The 14,048-nt window shown below is 41.0% G+C and overlaps 1 protein-coding gene and 2 non-coding genes across 6 annotated transcripts in view; all 3 read right to left on the reverse strand.

The window, feature by feature from the left end:
* The window catches only part of LOC138004518 (uncharacterized), a 71,437-nt gene that overhangs the window by 39,816 nt on the left and 17,573 nt on the right, over positions 1 to 14,048 (reverse strand). For 3 of the 4 annotated variants that reach the window (XM_068851052.1, XM_068851053.1, XM_068851050.1), the window contains exons 4-5: positions 6,954 to 7,273; positions 4,594 to 4,792 (exon numbers count right to left, since the gene is read on the reverse strand). In XM_068851052.1, coding sequence (XP_068707153.1) covers positions 4,594 to 4,792; positions 6,954 to 7,273 — 519 coding nt within the window. The remainder of the gene's footprint in view (positions 1 to 4,593; positions 4,793 to 6,953; positions 7,274 to 14,048) is intronic. The other variant, XM_068851051.1, reaches the window with a different exon arrangement.
* Positions 13,148 to 13,221, reverse strand: Trnas-aga (transfer RNA serine (anticodon AGA)). Its single transcript has one exon. It is a non-coding gene; the product is annotated as a tRNA-Ser (tRNA).
* On the reverse strand, positions 13,447 to 13,520 carry Trnas-aga (transfer RNA serine (anticodon AGA)). The gene has a single exon. It is a non-coding gene; the product is annotated as a tRNA-Ser (tRNA).

Consider the following 14,048-nt stretch of genomic DNA (forward strand, 5'->3'; position numbering starts at 1 on the left):
AAAATGTAAGAAGGCAATAACCAGAAAAACAATGGTCCAACCGACTTAAATCGTACCTCGACGAAATTTGTTTATCTGGTCGGAAAGTAGTCCTCAGAAGGACTGTTGATAGCGACTGACGTTTCGACAATGAGGGGAAGTCATCTCCACGGTCAAATGACGGTTGTAAGTAGGTCACTTTCTAAAATACCATGATACCATTTGCTTGTCCTCCAAAATTTTGCATAAACATTGTTTCCATTTTCTCTTTGGACACCTTCGTTCCCAGGGTCTTCTCGGCTTTCAATATGACGAAGGGGTTGGGAGAAGACCCTGGCACACAGTGAATTAAAAAGACCGCTGATTGGTGCTTTTCTCACATGAACTCTGATTGGTTTAAAGTTCGAAAGAACGATGGCAGCCAGTAAGGAGAGCTAGAAGAACGGATCACGTGACCTCGTTAGCGTGAAAACGAGGCTGGCTCACATAATGCATTGTAATTACTGTTTGTGTCGACAGATTGTCGCAATATTACTTATACTATATATTGGCGTGTAACTTATACAACCTTGTAACATAACAGTAAATAAATCTGATCTCGTGTTCATTATAACATGCAAAGGAGCCTTTTTCCGTGAAGTGTCTTGTGGCTTATTTTGCACCGCTTACGTTTTAGAACTAAGTCGATTCAGCCAAATGCTATTTTTTCACAACTCCCTGACAAGGAAAAAAGGTATCCTATTCATCTCTCGCGTCTTCCTCCTCCTCCTCTTTTTCATCATCATCGTCGTCATGATCATGATTAACATTATAAACATCAGATGACTCATGATCATCGTCATCAGCATCATTATCACAGCTTCAATCATCTTCAGCATCATTGCAGCTGCGGAGATCGGTACATTTAAGTCCCGCTTCTCGACATTGACATCTATTAGTGGAACACTGTCATTAATTAGATGGCGTGTTGCATTGGTCTTTATCGTCGGAAATAAGTGTCTTAGTCTGGTGCAGCAGGCAGACTAATTTCTCAATTCCGGCAGTGGTCTTTGCTGTGGCTTGCGCGATTTTACCCAGATCTGCAAGTGCGTTTACACTATTCTCATCAGCTTCTGGGGATGCTTTCCAACACCATAGCTTCCGAAAGACAGAAATGATCCTCGCACGTATCTGGACAATTAAAGCAATTGTCTCTTATTGACACCTGAAAAATTCGGGTGGCTCCAACGGCGTTCGAGCCCATGACCTTGGCGATGCTTATGTAATGCTCTATCTCTTCGGCAGTAAATCGATTTCTATGTTGACTGAGCCGAGAGTAATCTGCGCCGGTGTAGCGCATTGCACGTTCTTAGGTGTGGTGAATATCTTGGATATACGCATGCGGTTTCACCTAGTGCACTTTACGGATAGCAGTTGTTGTACTAGATCATCACCGTCGTGTTTTATGACTTCAGCTGGTATGCCATCCAGACCAGGCGCTTCACCAATATTAGCAGCTTTTACAGTTTTCCTTAGTTCTTCCATTCAAATGCATCATTGTCTCTCGAGCAGTTAGGTGGTCAGTTGTATCATTGTCTACGTTGCCTTCTTGATTCAGCATTTGGTGAAAATGCTCTTTCCATCTGTCTGATGTTTCTTTCATGTCTGTAAATATAGCTGAGTTCCATCTGCATTCTTAACCGGGACAACAGTGTTCGTTTTGGGGTCGTACACAGTTTTAAGTGCAGAGTACAGTGCCTGTGAGTTGTTACACTCTCAAGTGATCAAGAAACATTATCACACCAGCAAAGCGTCCTGTTATATCAGCTCCACTCTACGCATGGAATAGACCACTTTTATAAATGGCGACCACTTTTACATTCTTTTGTATTTATGTTAATTAGACCTACTGCCCTCGTTTTAAAACAAATATTCTTTTGAAATTTACTCGTTGTAGCGAGGTTAGTAGGGCAATTTTTAGCATTGAAACAAAATAATATTTTATTTGGCCGCCATTATGAAAGAGGTCTATGCAGGAAGCGCCGCAGTTTTACAAGTCCAAGAGAAAGAATAATAGGTTTGAGATGTACCTTCCTCTAATGCTTCCTCTTCCTAGTCACAACTGAAAATGTTGTTCTCACAGTGTTAGAGTATGCATCTTCGGCGTGGAAGATCTGCAGCGTGTGCAGAATCGCAGACTTTAACTTATTGACATCATAGAGGCTAGCCTTCCTAACCTTTAAGAGCGCAGAGATGCAGCTTCTAGGTGCGAACTCGAGAGAATTTTAAGTGATAAGAACCATCCCAATTACTCACTGATATCAATACCAACGATTAATAGCCTCTTCTCGAGTGATGAATTGCGTTAAGCCTTAAGATACCACATTCTAAGACTGATAGGCACATGAAGTCCTTTGTGCTAAGATTAAGTCGCATTTTAAAGAATAGATGATGTTCTCGTGAATTTTTATTGTACGAAACCCTAAGTATTTAAATTGTACATTGCCTCTTATATTTTTCATGTTTTAATTTTATTATCGTAATTTTACCGTATTTTTTATTTAATGATGGATTAATTAATAAAGCTATTATTATTTCTGGCAATAGACCTTTTCGGCTTGTACATTTTGTTTTCCCAATACAGATCATGTGATAATACTCAGGAGGCTTGGTCCTTTGTTTTGTTCATTAAAAAGAGGGCATGCAAGCATGAATATGCCTGCATGCACTCTTTTTAATGAAATATGCCACAAGGCATTTCATGAAGGAACGCTCCTTTACACGTTGTAATGGACACGAGATCAGATTTATTACTATTATGTTACAGAGTTGTCAAAGTTACTCTCCAATAGAGAGTATAACCAATATTGGGACAATCTGTCACCATAAACAACAGCTACATGGCATTATGTGATCCAGCCTCGTTGTTACGCTAACGTGGTCATGTGATCCGTTCTATTACTGTTACGTGTCAGATATATTCCAGTAGGCCATTTCCGAGTTCATATCTACCTCCTCTTCAAAGCGAGTCTAAGTGAGAAGTGAAGTGAAGTTTTCATATATATGTAAAGTGGAAGTAATTACCATCACAAAAATTTCGCACTTAGACAGCTTTGAAGAGGAGGGAGACATGATCTCGGAAATGGCCTATTAAAATTATGAGAATTTTTGTTGAAGATTCGCCACCATTGACGATGGTTACAAAGAATTTGAAGGTAAAGCCTCGTTTCCATGTTGGACTATGAGGGTCACACTTTTAACCCCCCGTAAAAGCCGTCGGTGCAAGATACAAAATTGCCGACAACATTTGGCTTGTCCGTGCCGATTTTTAATGCCGATTTTTAATCCATGTTACACGAGACAGCTTTTAACGCAACTTTGTTGCGGCAACGGTTAACGCAACATTGCTCGCAACACTAGAACCCAGGCTCCTGCTCGACAAATATGGCGGATAACGAGTTAAGAAACGGTGGCTGAACACCATTCAGGTTCTGTTGTTAGTGGACGATTTGGAAGATGAAAAAGGAAGAAATCGGGAACGAATTATTTGGACGAGAAGTTGGATTAGACGGAGGGAGGAAAGAGGGGTATATCATCAGTTAATAAGAGAGTTAGCTCTTGAAGATGTTGCGTTAAAAGTCAGCAGCGCGGGTGTTACACGCACCAACACCAACAAAATTCGGGCAACAATATATGTTGGTTTTAAGGCTCAAAGAAATGCCTAATATCGTTGCTATGGTAACGTTATTTTGGAGGAAAATATAATGTGAGAAATCAGCGATGGGAACTTAATACTCTGGCCAAATTTCGTCATTTGGTATGATTACCCTAACTGTATCTAAGGACGAAATATGTTTATTAGATTGAAAAAAGGAGAAACTATTTCGACCCTCCTTTAAGTAGTAATTTGTTAAATAATGATTAACGCAGGAAATTTATAGAATGAACATTACAGAAAGGCCTACCTGTATGCAATGGGTAGCAGATAAGTAAGCAGAAATGATTGTTACATTTCCTTATTTAAACGTTTCTCTGTTTTTTTTCTTGAACGTATCAGTGAAAGAAAGAGATTGCTCACTTCCATATTCCTAGTCCTACTTTTTTAGAAGACTATCAGCTGATGAGTATTTACATACATACATTCTCGTACTTCAAGTGGATGATTCATCCTCGAAGCTGCCTTATCTAGAGTTATCGTTGAAAGAAAAAAGTTTTAAATCAATCTAAACTAAGATGCAAACATTGAAAAAAATTCACCGTCTGGAGGCAGAGATATAGACGAGTAAACTTGCAAAATCAGGAAAAATGAGGGGTTACAAGATCAGCATTTGCGCATGCGTCACCCGCTCATTCGAGTGCAACAAAAGGGTTTTCAGCTGAGAGCGCGCGCGTAAGCCACACACGCAATTCGTAAGCTGCTCGCCTCAGCTCGTGATTCAAATGGGTCACCAGAAATAAGCAAATACCGCTAATTTTTGCTCATCTTTCTTCTAATTCCTATATATGAATATAAATAGACATACACAAATGGTTTCATGGTCACTTAAATCCGTTTGTGTTGTACAGTGACCTTTAAAGCTTTTATGGATCATTTCTAGACTTTTTTAGAGACATTAAAATCACACAAATCATTACCCTTTTTCTTCAAAGGCAACGGTGGAGGGCCACCTTTCTTTTCCATCTCTATTTCCCTTGTGACATTTTCAATTCCACCCCTTTTTTCCACAAAGTCATAAATGAACTTCATGGTCTCCTTGCTTTGTTTCTGTTCATCTATTACACCAGCCAAATCCAAGAGCTTCTTCCAGTTGTCATCCATCTGAAAATTGTCAATCTAAAACAAAAAAAAATTAACAACTGCATCACTAAATGGAGGTTGGATGCCAGGGATATGTCCAGGGGCTTCCACTGGAGGCCAGCCAGCTAGCCAGCCAGCCAGCCAGCCCCTTGACTGAGTAATGCTCCAATGGTCAGCAATCCCCCGCAACCCAGCCATGAGTCCCCCCCCCCTTCCCCCCCCCCCCCCCTGCCAGGCACCCGTCACACTGATGGGTGAGGGAGGGGAAGCGAAAGCCCAACTGTACAGGCATCTGGTACAGTGCAAATAACGATCTTTTTTTTGGCAGAGGATATTATTTTTCAAGAACAGAAGCTTAATGTAATTTTTATAAACCTAACTCAGTAGAAGTCATGTGGAGTAACAGTAATTACTATTTTTACAGATTACTAGGATCATTTCAAGCCATTTTCAGTGAGTTATGGTTTAAGTAATTAGAAAGTTGTGGTTGATTAATGGGCAGGTTTTTAAGGAAAGACCAATAATTTGAGGTATTCAAAATGATGTTCAATGAATGCAGTTAAATGTAGTTACAAAGAGCGGTAGGGGTATGGGCTGCTAAATCATCAAAGAGCGGTCAGTGGTATTTGACACAGGCGCACGCTCATTTAGTCCAGGTTTTCAGCTCAAATCCCGAATGTAATCGCAAAAAAAGCCAAATTCCGCATTTCGCCAAACTTATTGGGGACCCTCTAGATAGGCGACTTGCTTTCATCGCGAAATTCCCAAGGGATTACAGATGCTCCCAGACTATTTGCAAAACTGTAGCTGTCTCGTAAGCAGCCGCGATTTGTCAAAGATAATTCGCCGATTTTTCACGCTGCACGGTGATCTACATCAGGCTTCGATTCCAAGTTGAAGGCCTTGAAGCTACGTTGCCTTTTCATGTACGGTTATTGTGCGCTTTAGAGCTCTGGAATAGCGCCGGATCGCTGGATATAAAACGACGTAATGGTGTTCGAAATACCTAACGGCAATGAAGTGATTTTATTTCGTATGTACCTTCACATTGTGGTTGATTTTAGCGCTTCAAAATTGTAATTCCTTAACGCGAGCATTGTTACTGTTGTTCAATATCTTTCATCACGTCAGATTTTGTTACAAATTATAATATTATGCGATAGGGTTCATGGATTATTGACGTGGATGTTTAGCAGTTGTATGTGGCGCTGTTGACTCGTTTGACAGATGCAGCCAGCAGTGAGGGCGGGTCTAAAACATAGGTCACATTTCACAGGTCAAGACTAGAAAACCCTGCTCCAATGATCAACAACTAAGTCAAACGTTCCGCAAGACCTGAAACAACATTTTTGTTGAGTGATTAGCGCTAGGAGACAATTTGGGTGTTCTTTATTTATCTGCAGCATGACATGTAAACTGACCTGTGGAATGTGACCCACGTTTTAGACCCAAAGCTGCAGTGATCCATATTCTTTCCATATACAATACAATACATGCTTAAGTCACCGCTCCCCATAGAGGCCTTTCAGAGCCAATGAAACACAATCAACGAAATGACGGAACAGAACAACAATAACAACAACAACTGTTAAGAATCCCAACTGTCCGGAGGCAAACCAGTTGGATATTTACAAGTGCAGCTGGGAAGTTGAACCAGGGACTACTAGGAACAAATTCAACGTGTGGTCAGAGTGGGTCTCGAACCCGGGATCTCCAGATCTCAAGGCTAGCGTCCTAACCACTGGGCCACACTACCTCCTAAATCATCCCTCCCATATCGTACCTTCCACCCTCTTCAGCTAGTGGTGCACAGAGAGATATAGTTTGCGCGGTTTTCGTTATTGCCTTTAACTGCCATTAATAAAAAGCATTAATCTCTTCACATCAAACAAAGTGTGTGTCATGTTCTAATTTTCCGTGAGGATTAACATTGACTTCTTTAGATTGTACGTTTTGTTTTCCCATTCAGACCACGTGATGTTATTCTAGAGAACAGCTTTTTTCAAATGTCGTCTTATGCATGTGCTTATGTATGAATAACGTATGAAAAGACAAAAGAATTCCCTTGAGAACATCACATCCTCTGAAATGGCAAAACAATACTTACAATATAAAGAGGTCAATTCTTGGAAAATAATAGTAACGCTTATCATTTTAGTCAATTCAATAACGTCTTCCATTGTTTCTGGTCACCTACATGACGTCCTGCAAGGTCCCCTCCGCATTCTGCTATAGATCCGCCTTTCGGTACCTCTCTCTGTCCTGCACTTGACCGTTTCTTAAAGACTCCTCCTCTCCCTTGTGGGGTCTGAATAAATTGAAATCCCCGCAGCTCTTTACGAACAATTTCAAGATTTTCTGGATTTGCTGCAACATCATGGCAACGAAGGACCCGCTTGATAAAGACCTCTGGAATATTGGGAAATTCTGTTTTCAGTTTGTTTAGTTTTTCCTCTGAGTTCTCCAGGTTCATGATCTCGTCGTCAATCTTTGCGCTGACACAAGTCGCCGTTTCATCTGTGAAATAAAATCGGTAGTTGGTTCTGAATTGCCTAAGGTAATGTTCATTTTATGTTAATTCGTCATTCATAGTCATATCTGTCACTCCTTACCCCCCTTCAACTATGTTTAGCTATGGACTGTTCACTGTCCACTAAAGGCACGCGCTTCATTGTTTCACACATTTAAAAGCCCAATATTTGATAGCCAGCCCTCCGCCTTCCTCCCCACACTTAAATACCCAAGCACAGTACAATCTGTACTAAATGACGAGTTGCCCAATGATGATGTTTGGTTGAAATGTAACAAACTCTCAGTTAATATTAAAAAACAATTATGAAACCAAATGTTTTGGTGTCCGGCTATTACATTAGTTTTGTATTAAATCTTGAAATCTATTGGAATTATGTTCAGGTCTTGTTTTTACTTATCTTCAAAAACCAATTTAGCCCTGTACTGCGCGTTCCCTTATCCTTTCAGTAATTATTGGAACTCTACTGGGTCTTCTCCATATGTCTCTAATTTAAATAGAATATTTTACTCGCAAATTAAAGCGTGTTCTGCGAGCGATAAGGAGAACGTTATCCTCCCTTTTTTGGGGAATTCGGTATTCTCAACATTTTTCAAATCAATTCGTTTCAAATTACTAATTTCATGTTTTTTTTTTTTACCATAATCAGTTATTGCCTCGAATGTATTTGAACGTATTTGTAACAAGCTGACAAGTGCACAATTTCGGCACCAGAATGACCAATGCTTATCGCCCATATTTTTGTCACAATTCTTTATCAATTTCCTAAAATTTTGCACTCTCTTCCGCAATAACTCACTCACCTAGCTACCTCACCGTCAAGAAATATGTTAGGGGTTTCCGATGCCTTAAAAATACCTGAATTTGTTATGCTACACATACGTTGCGTACGTTTTTAGGTTAATATCAGCATATTAAGGAGCCTCTTTTAGAATCCTAGTGGTATCATGAGCTCTCCTCGCCACAATTATTGTAAAGTTATGATTGTTATTGTTATTTTGTGCGGCAAATAAACATTCATACAAGTGCATTACAAATTTCGTGTTGCACGAAACTGATCCTGCAAGGTACAACCGCTGTACTTGACAATACAGCATTTGAGAGCCAAATAACTGCAATGAGTTCATAGGAAAGAATCCGCTTTTAATACGCGTGGTGGTTAAATTTCGACTTTTATGGGGTGCGGTTACCATTCAAATGAGCAAAAAGAGCGTTTTGGAATTGTTGATTATAATCAAGGACGGTGAAGTAGAATTTGGGACCATCAAGGAAATATCTACTTAGCAGCAGAATTGGAATTGTGGCTGTCGACGATATGTGTGTTGTTCATGGAGTAACCTGCAGTTGAATGAACACATTCGGTCAGCGGAAGGGAGTATGTTATTATCTTTTGTCTGAGAAAACCCTCATGGAGCTTGAGTTTTTCCTAAGGGTGCTTCATGTACAAAGATTTCTCCCAACGCAAAAAACCCGTTTCTGGTGTTTTAGAAAGCAACATAAAGGATGTAGGAACAAGAAAAGAAAAAGACGAGCAATGCACAGAGAAAAAAATGTAAGAAGGCAATAACCAGAAAAACAATGGTCCAACCGATTTAAATCGTAACTCGACGAAATTTGTTTATCTGGTCGGAAAGTAGTCCTCAGAAGGACTGTTGATAGCGACTGACGTTTCGACAATGAGGGGAAGTCATCTCCACGGTCAAGTGACGGTTGTAAGTAGGTCACTTTCTAAAATACCATGATACCATTTGCTTGTCTCCAAAATTTTGCATAAACATTGTTTCCATTTTCTCTTTGGACACCTTCGTTCCCAGGGTCTTCTCGGCTTTCAATATGACGAAGGGGTCGGGAGAAGACCCTAGCACACAGTGAATTAAAAAGACCGATGATTGGTGCTTTTCTCACATGAACTCTGATTGGTTTAAAGTTCGAAAGAACGATGGCGGCCAGTAAGGAGAGCTAGAAGAACGGATCACGTGACCTCGTTAGCGTGAAAACGAGGCTGGGTCACATAATGCATTGTAATTATTGTTTGTGTCGACAGATTGTCGCAATATTACTTATACTATATATTGGCGTGTAACTTATACAACCTTGTAACATAACAGTAAATAAATCTGATCTCGTGTTCATTATGACATGCAAAGGAGCCTTTTTCCGTGAAGTGCCTTGTGGCTTATTTTGCACCGCTTACGTTTTAGAACTAAGTCGATTCAGCCAAATGCTGAAAGGTATCCTATTCATCTCTCGCGTCTTCCTCCTCCTCCTCTCCTTCATCATCATCGTCGTCATGATCATGATTAACATTATAAACATCAGATGACTCATGATCATCGTCATCAGCATCATTATCACAGCTTCAATCATCTTCAGCATCATTGCAGCTGCGGAGATCGGTACATTTAAGTCCCTCTTCGCGACATTGTCCCTAATTAGATGGAGGGTTGCATTGGTCTTTAAAGTCGTGAAATAAGTGTCTTAGTCTGGTGCAGCAGGCAGACTAATTTCTTAATTCCGGCAGTGGTCTTTGCTGTGGCTTGCGCGATTTTACCCAGATCTGCAAGTTCGGTTACACTATTCTTATCAGCTTCTGGGGATGCTTTCCAACACAATAGCTTCCGAAAGACAGAAATGATCCTCGCACGTATCTGGACAATTAAAGCAATTGTCTCTTATTGACACCTGAAAAATTCGGGTGGCTCCAACGGCGTTCGAGCCCGTGACCTTGCCGATGCTGATGCAATGCTCTACCTCTTCGGCAGTAAATCGATTTCTATGTTGACTGAGCCGAGAGTAATCTGCGCCGGTGTAGCGCATTGCACGTTCTTAGGTGTGGTGAATATCTTGGATATACGCATGCGGTTTCACCTAGTGCACTTTACGGATAGCAGTTGTTGTACTAGATCATCACCGTCGTGTTTTATGACTTCAGCTGGTATGCCATCCAGACCAGGCGCTTCACCAATATTAGCAGCTTTTACAGTTTTCCTTAGTTCTTCCATTCAAATGCATCATTGTCTCTCGAGCAGTTAGGTGGTCAGTTGTATCATTGTCTACGTTGCCTTCTTTATTCAGCAGTTGGTGAAAATGCTCTTTCCATCTGTCTGATGTTTCTTTCATGTCTGTAAATATAGCTGAGTTCCATCTGCATTCTTAACCGGGACAACAGTGTTCGTTTTGGGGTCGTACACAGTTTTAAATGCAGAGTACAGTGCCTGTGAGTTGTTACACTCTCAAGTGATCAAGAAACATTATCACACCAGCAAAGCGTCCTGTTATATCAGCTCCACTCTACGCATGGAATGCAGGAAGCGCCGCAGTTTTACAAGTTCAAGAGAAAGAATAATAGGGTTCAGATGTACCTTCCTATAATGCTTCCTCTTCCTAGTCACAACTGAAAATGTTGTTCTCACAGTGTTAGAGTATGCATCTTCGGCGTGGAAGATCTGCAGCGTGTGCAGAATCGCAGACTTTAACTTATTGACATCATAAAGGCTAGCCTTCCTAACCTTTAAGAGCGCAGAGATGCAGCTTCTAGGTGCGAACTCGAGAGAATTTTAAGTGATAAGAACCATCCCAATTACTCACTGATATCAATACCAACGATTAATAGCCTCTTCTCGAGTGATGAATCGCGTTAAGCCTTAAGACATTCTAAGACTGATAGGCACATGAAGTCCTTTGTGCTAAGGTCAAGTCGCATTTTAAAGAATAGATGATGTTCTCGTGAATTTTTATTGTACGAAACCCTAAGTATTTAAATTGTACATTGCCTCTTTCCATTTTTCATGTTTTAATTTTATTATCGTAATTCTACCTCATCCTAGTCTACGTCACAAGGAATCACGAGAGATTGCGCGAGCAAGCCAGGTCAGTGTGCGGTAAGCTTTCGGTTATGGCGGATGCCAAGATGAATGAGATGGACAAACTTTCCTTTAGCGCTGAAGAAGACGAAGCTGCAGTGCTAGCCGAAGACGAAAATGATCATGACACCACCGGTGCTCATGCTATCGCTCCCAATAAACTGTGGGAAGCTATTCAAGGACTGCAAAAGAAAGTTGATCTTTTGGCGGGAACGTCAACACGCATCACCGATGCTTCACTAAAGCGGAAAGTACCGCAAATGTCCAAGGCAAAGTCAAAAAGTGACTCAAACTCCCAACCGGGACCCTCAAAAAAGAAAGCTAGAAAAGCTTTGTCTGATTCAGATGACGCATCGGACGACTCTGACTGCGATGCAGTTCACGCCATCCTTGGAGAAGACGAACAAGATGGCGACTCGAGTGACAAGCTCCTGAAAGAGATTGAAGAGGAATATAACACGGCTGATAAAACAGGCCCAAACATAAATGAACATCTAGCGAATCTTATTAATAAGAGATTTGCTGGTAAGCTCAAGGAAGCAAAGCTTAAAGAAAAGCTAGAGCTGTATGTGCGACCCGGCAACTGCGAAAAATTGAAAGTGCCCCTCGTGAACCACGAACTATGGGGCAAACTCAAACCACCGGTCAAATCACAGGACTTGCGACTCGCAAATGTCCAACAAACCGTTGTGAAAGCCACCATTGCGCTTGCAAAGGCCACTGAGGAAATAAGTAAAGTCAAAGGAAAGATGGATGAAAAACCAAAAATTATTTCCTCTTTGACTGATTCGCTCGCTTTGCTGGGACACGCAACTTATGAGCTTTCATTGCGGCGACGGGATATTATGAGACCCTCAATAAACAAGGAGCTTCGTGCCCTTTGCAATCAGCAAATCCCAGTAACGGATTTCCTCTTTGGAGATGATGTCCAAAGCAGTTTAAAAACAATAAAAGAGTGCAACAAAATTGCCAGCTCTGTCAGTCATGGGCATGATTATAAGCAAGGCTACTCTGGAACTGGACATCAAAGGCCCCGTAATAGCAAGCCTTTTTTAGGGCATCGCAAGAGCTACAACTCGTTCAAAAAGAAACCATGGGCCTTAAACCAGAAGAGGGAGGACACCAAGTGAGCCTAACTACAACATTACAAACAGTTATTCACGATGTAAGTAAATTTGAAACCCTATTACCAGTTATTATTACTGGCTTAGAGCAAAATGTTAAATGCTTTAAAGCAGGTAACCTTACCAGTTTCCTTTCTAAATGGAGAACTCTTACATCTGATAGAGAAATTCTAGATATGATAACCGGAACAACTATTGACTTTAGATACCTGCCAGTCCAACACGGGCCACCGGCCATTCGGGAGTTTTTACACTGAGATCGAAAAGCTTTTAAACAAAGGTGTGATTGTCAGAACTGTCCGGGAAACTGATGATTTTATTTCCCCCATTTTTCTGAGAGAAAAGAAAGATGGATCACACCGTATGATTTTAAACCTTAAAGCACTAAACAAGAGCATTGTTTATCACCATTTCAAAATGGATACTCTTGGTTCAGTAATTAGACTAATACGTCCAAATTGTTTCATGGCCACCATCGACCTCAAAGATGCCTACTATTCTGTGCCTGTGTCAGAGAAACATCAAAAATATCTCAAGTTTCACTGGAAAGGAAACTTCTACAAGTTCACTTGCTTCCCTAATGGGTTATGTTTCTGCCCTAGGAAATTCACAAAGCTCATAAAGCCAGTACACTCTTGTCTTAGGTTAAAAGGCCACCTCTTGGCAGCTTATATTGATGACAATTACATTCAGGGTGATACTTATACCGAATGTCTAACTACTGTGCTTGAAACATTAAAACTGTTTGTTGACCTGGGATTTTGTCCTCACCCTGAAAAATCATGTCTGATACCATCCCAAGAAGTTAATTTTCTGGGAGTTATGCTAAATGATATTGAATGTAAGGAGAAATGTAGACTCGGAAAAATATCCGAGTCCCAGATGGGATTTGAACCCACGACCCTCCGTGATCTAGTCGGATGCTCTAACCACTGAGCTACTGGAGACTCTATGGTGAGCAAGGGTCAATTTGTGGGTCTCGACTGGAACCGCATCGCGCGGCTACACAGCCAAGTATTGACTAGCATATTTGAAACTCACTAACAGCATCGCGCTGTCACATTAATGCATATCAAGATGCAGCCAACCAACCTCCAAAGTGAGTGTGTTAACGATGAAACAACAACAATGATATTGAATGTAAGGAGAAATGTAGACTCGGAAAAATATCCGAGTCCCAGATGGGATTTGAACCCACGACCCTCCGTGATCTAGTCGGATGCTCTAACCACTGAGCTACTGGAGACTCTATGGTGAGCAAGGGTCACATTATGCATTAATGTGACAGCGCGATGCTGTTAGTGAGTTTCAAATATGCTAGTCAATACTTGGCTGTGTAGCCGCGCGCTGCGGTTCCAGTCGAGACCCACAAATTGACCCTTGCTCACCATAGAGTCTCTAGTAGCTCAGTGGTTAGAGCATCCGACTAGATCACGGAGGGTCGTGGGTTCAAATGCCATCTGGGACTCGGATATTTTTCCGAGTCTACATTTCTCCTTACATTCAATATCATTGTTGTTGTTTCATCGTTATGCTAAATTCCATCACAATGACTGTCAGACTGACCATGTAGAAAAAACAAAAAATTAAGAATGCATGCATAGCACTGCAGGAGAGGTCAAAATACATTATACGAGAGGTTGCAAGTGTCATAGGACTACTGGTCTCAAGTTTCCCTGCTGTTATGTATGGGCCATTGTATTACAGAAAACTAGAACAAGAGAAATCTCTTGCTATCAAAGACAATAATGGCAACTATGAGGCCTTTATGTCAC

Source organism: Montipora foliosa, chromosome 5 (assembly GCF_036669935.1).
Source record: "Montipora foliosa isolate CH-2021 chromosome 5, ASM3666993v2, whole genome shotgun sequence".
Lineage (NCBI taxonomy): Eukaryota > Metazoa > Cnidaria > Anthozoa > Scleractinia > Acroporidae > Montipora > Montipora foliosa.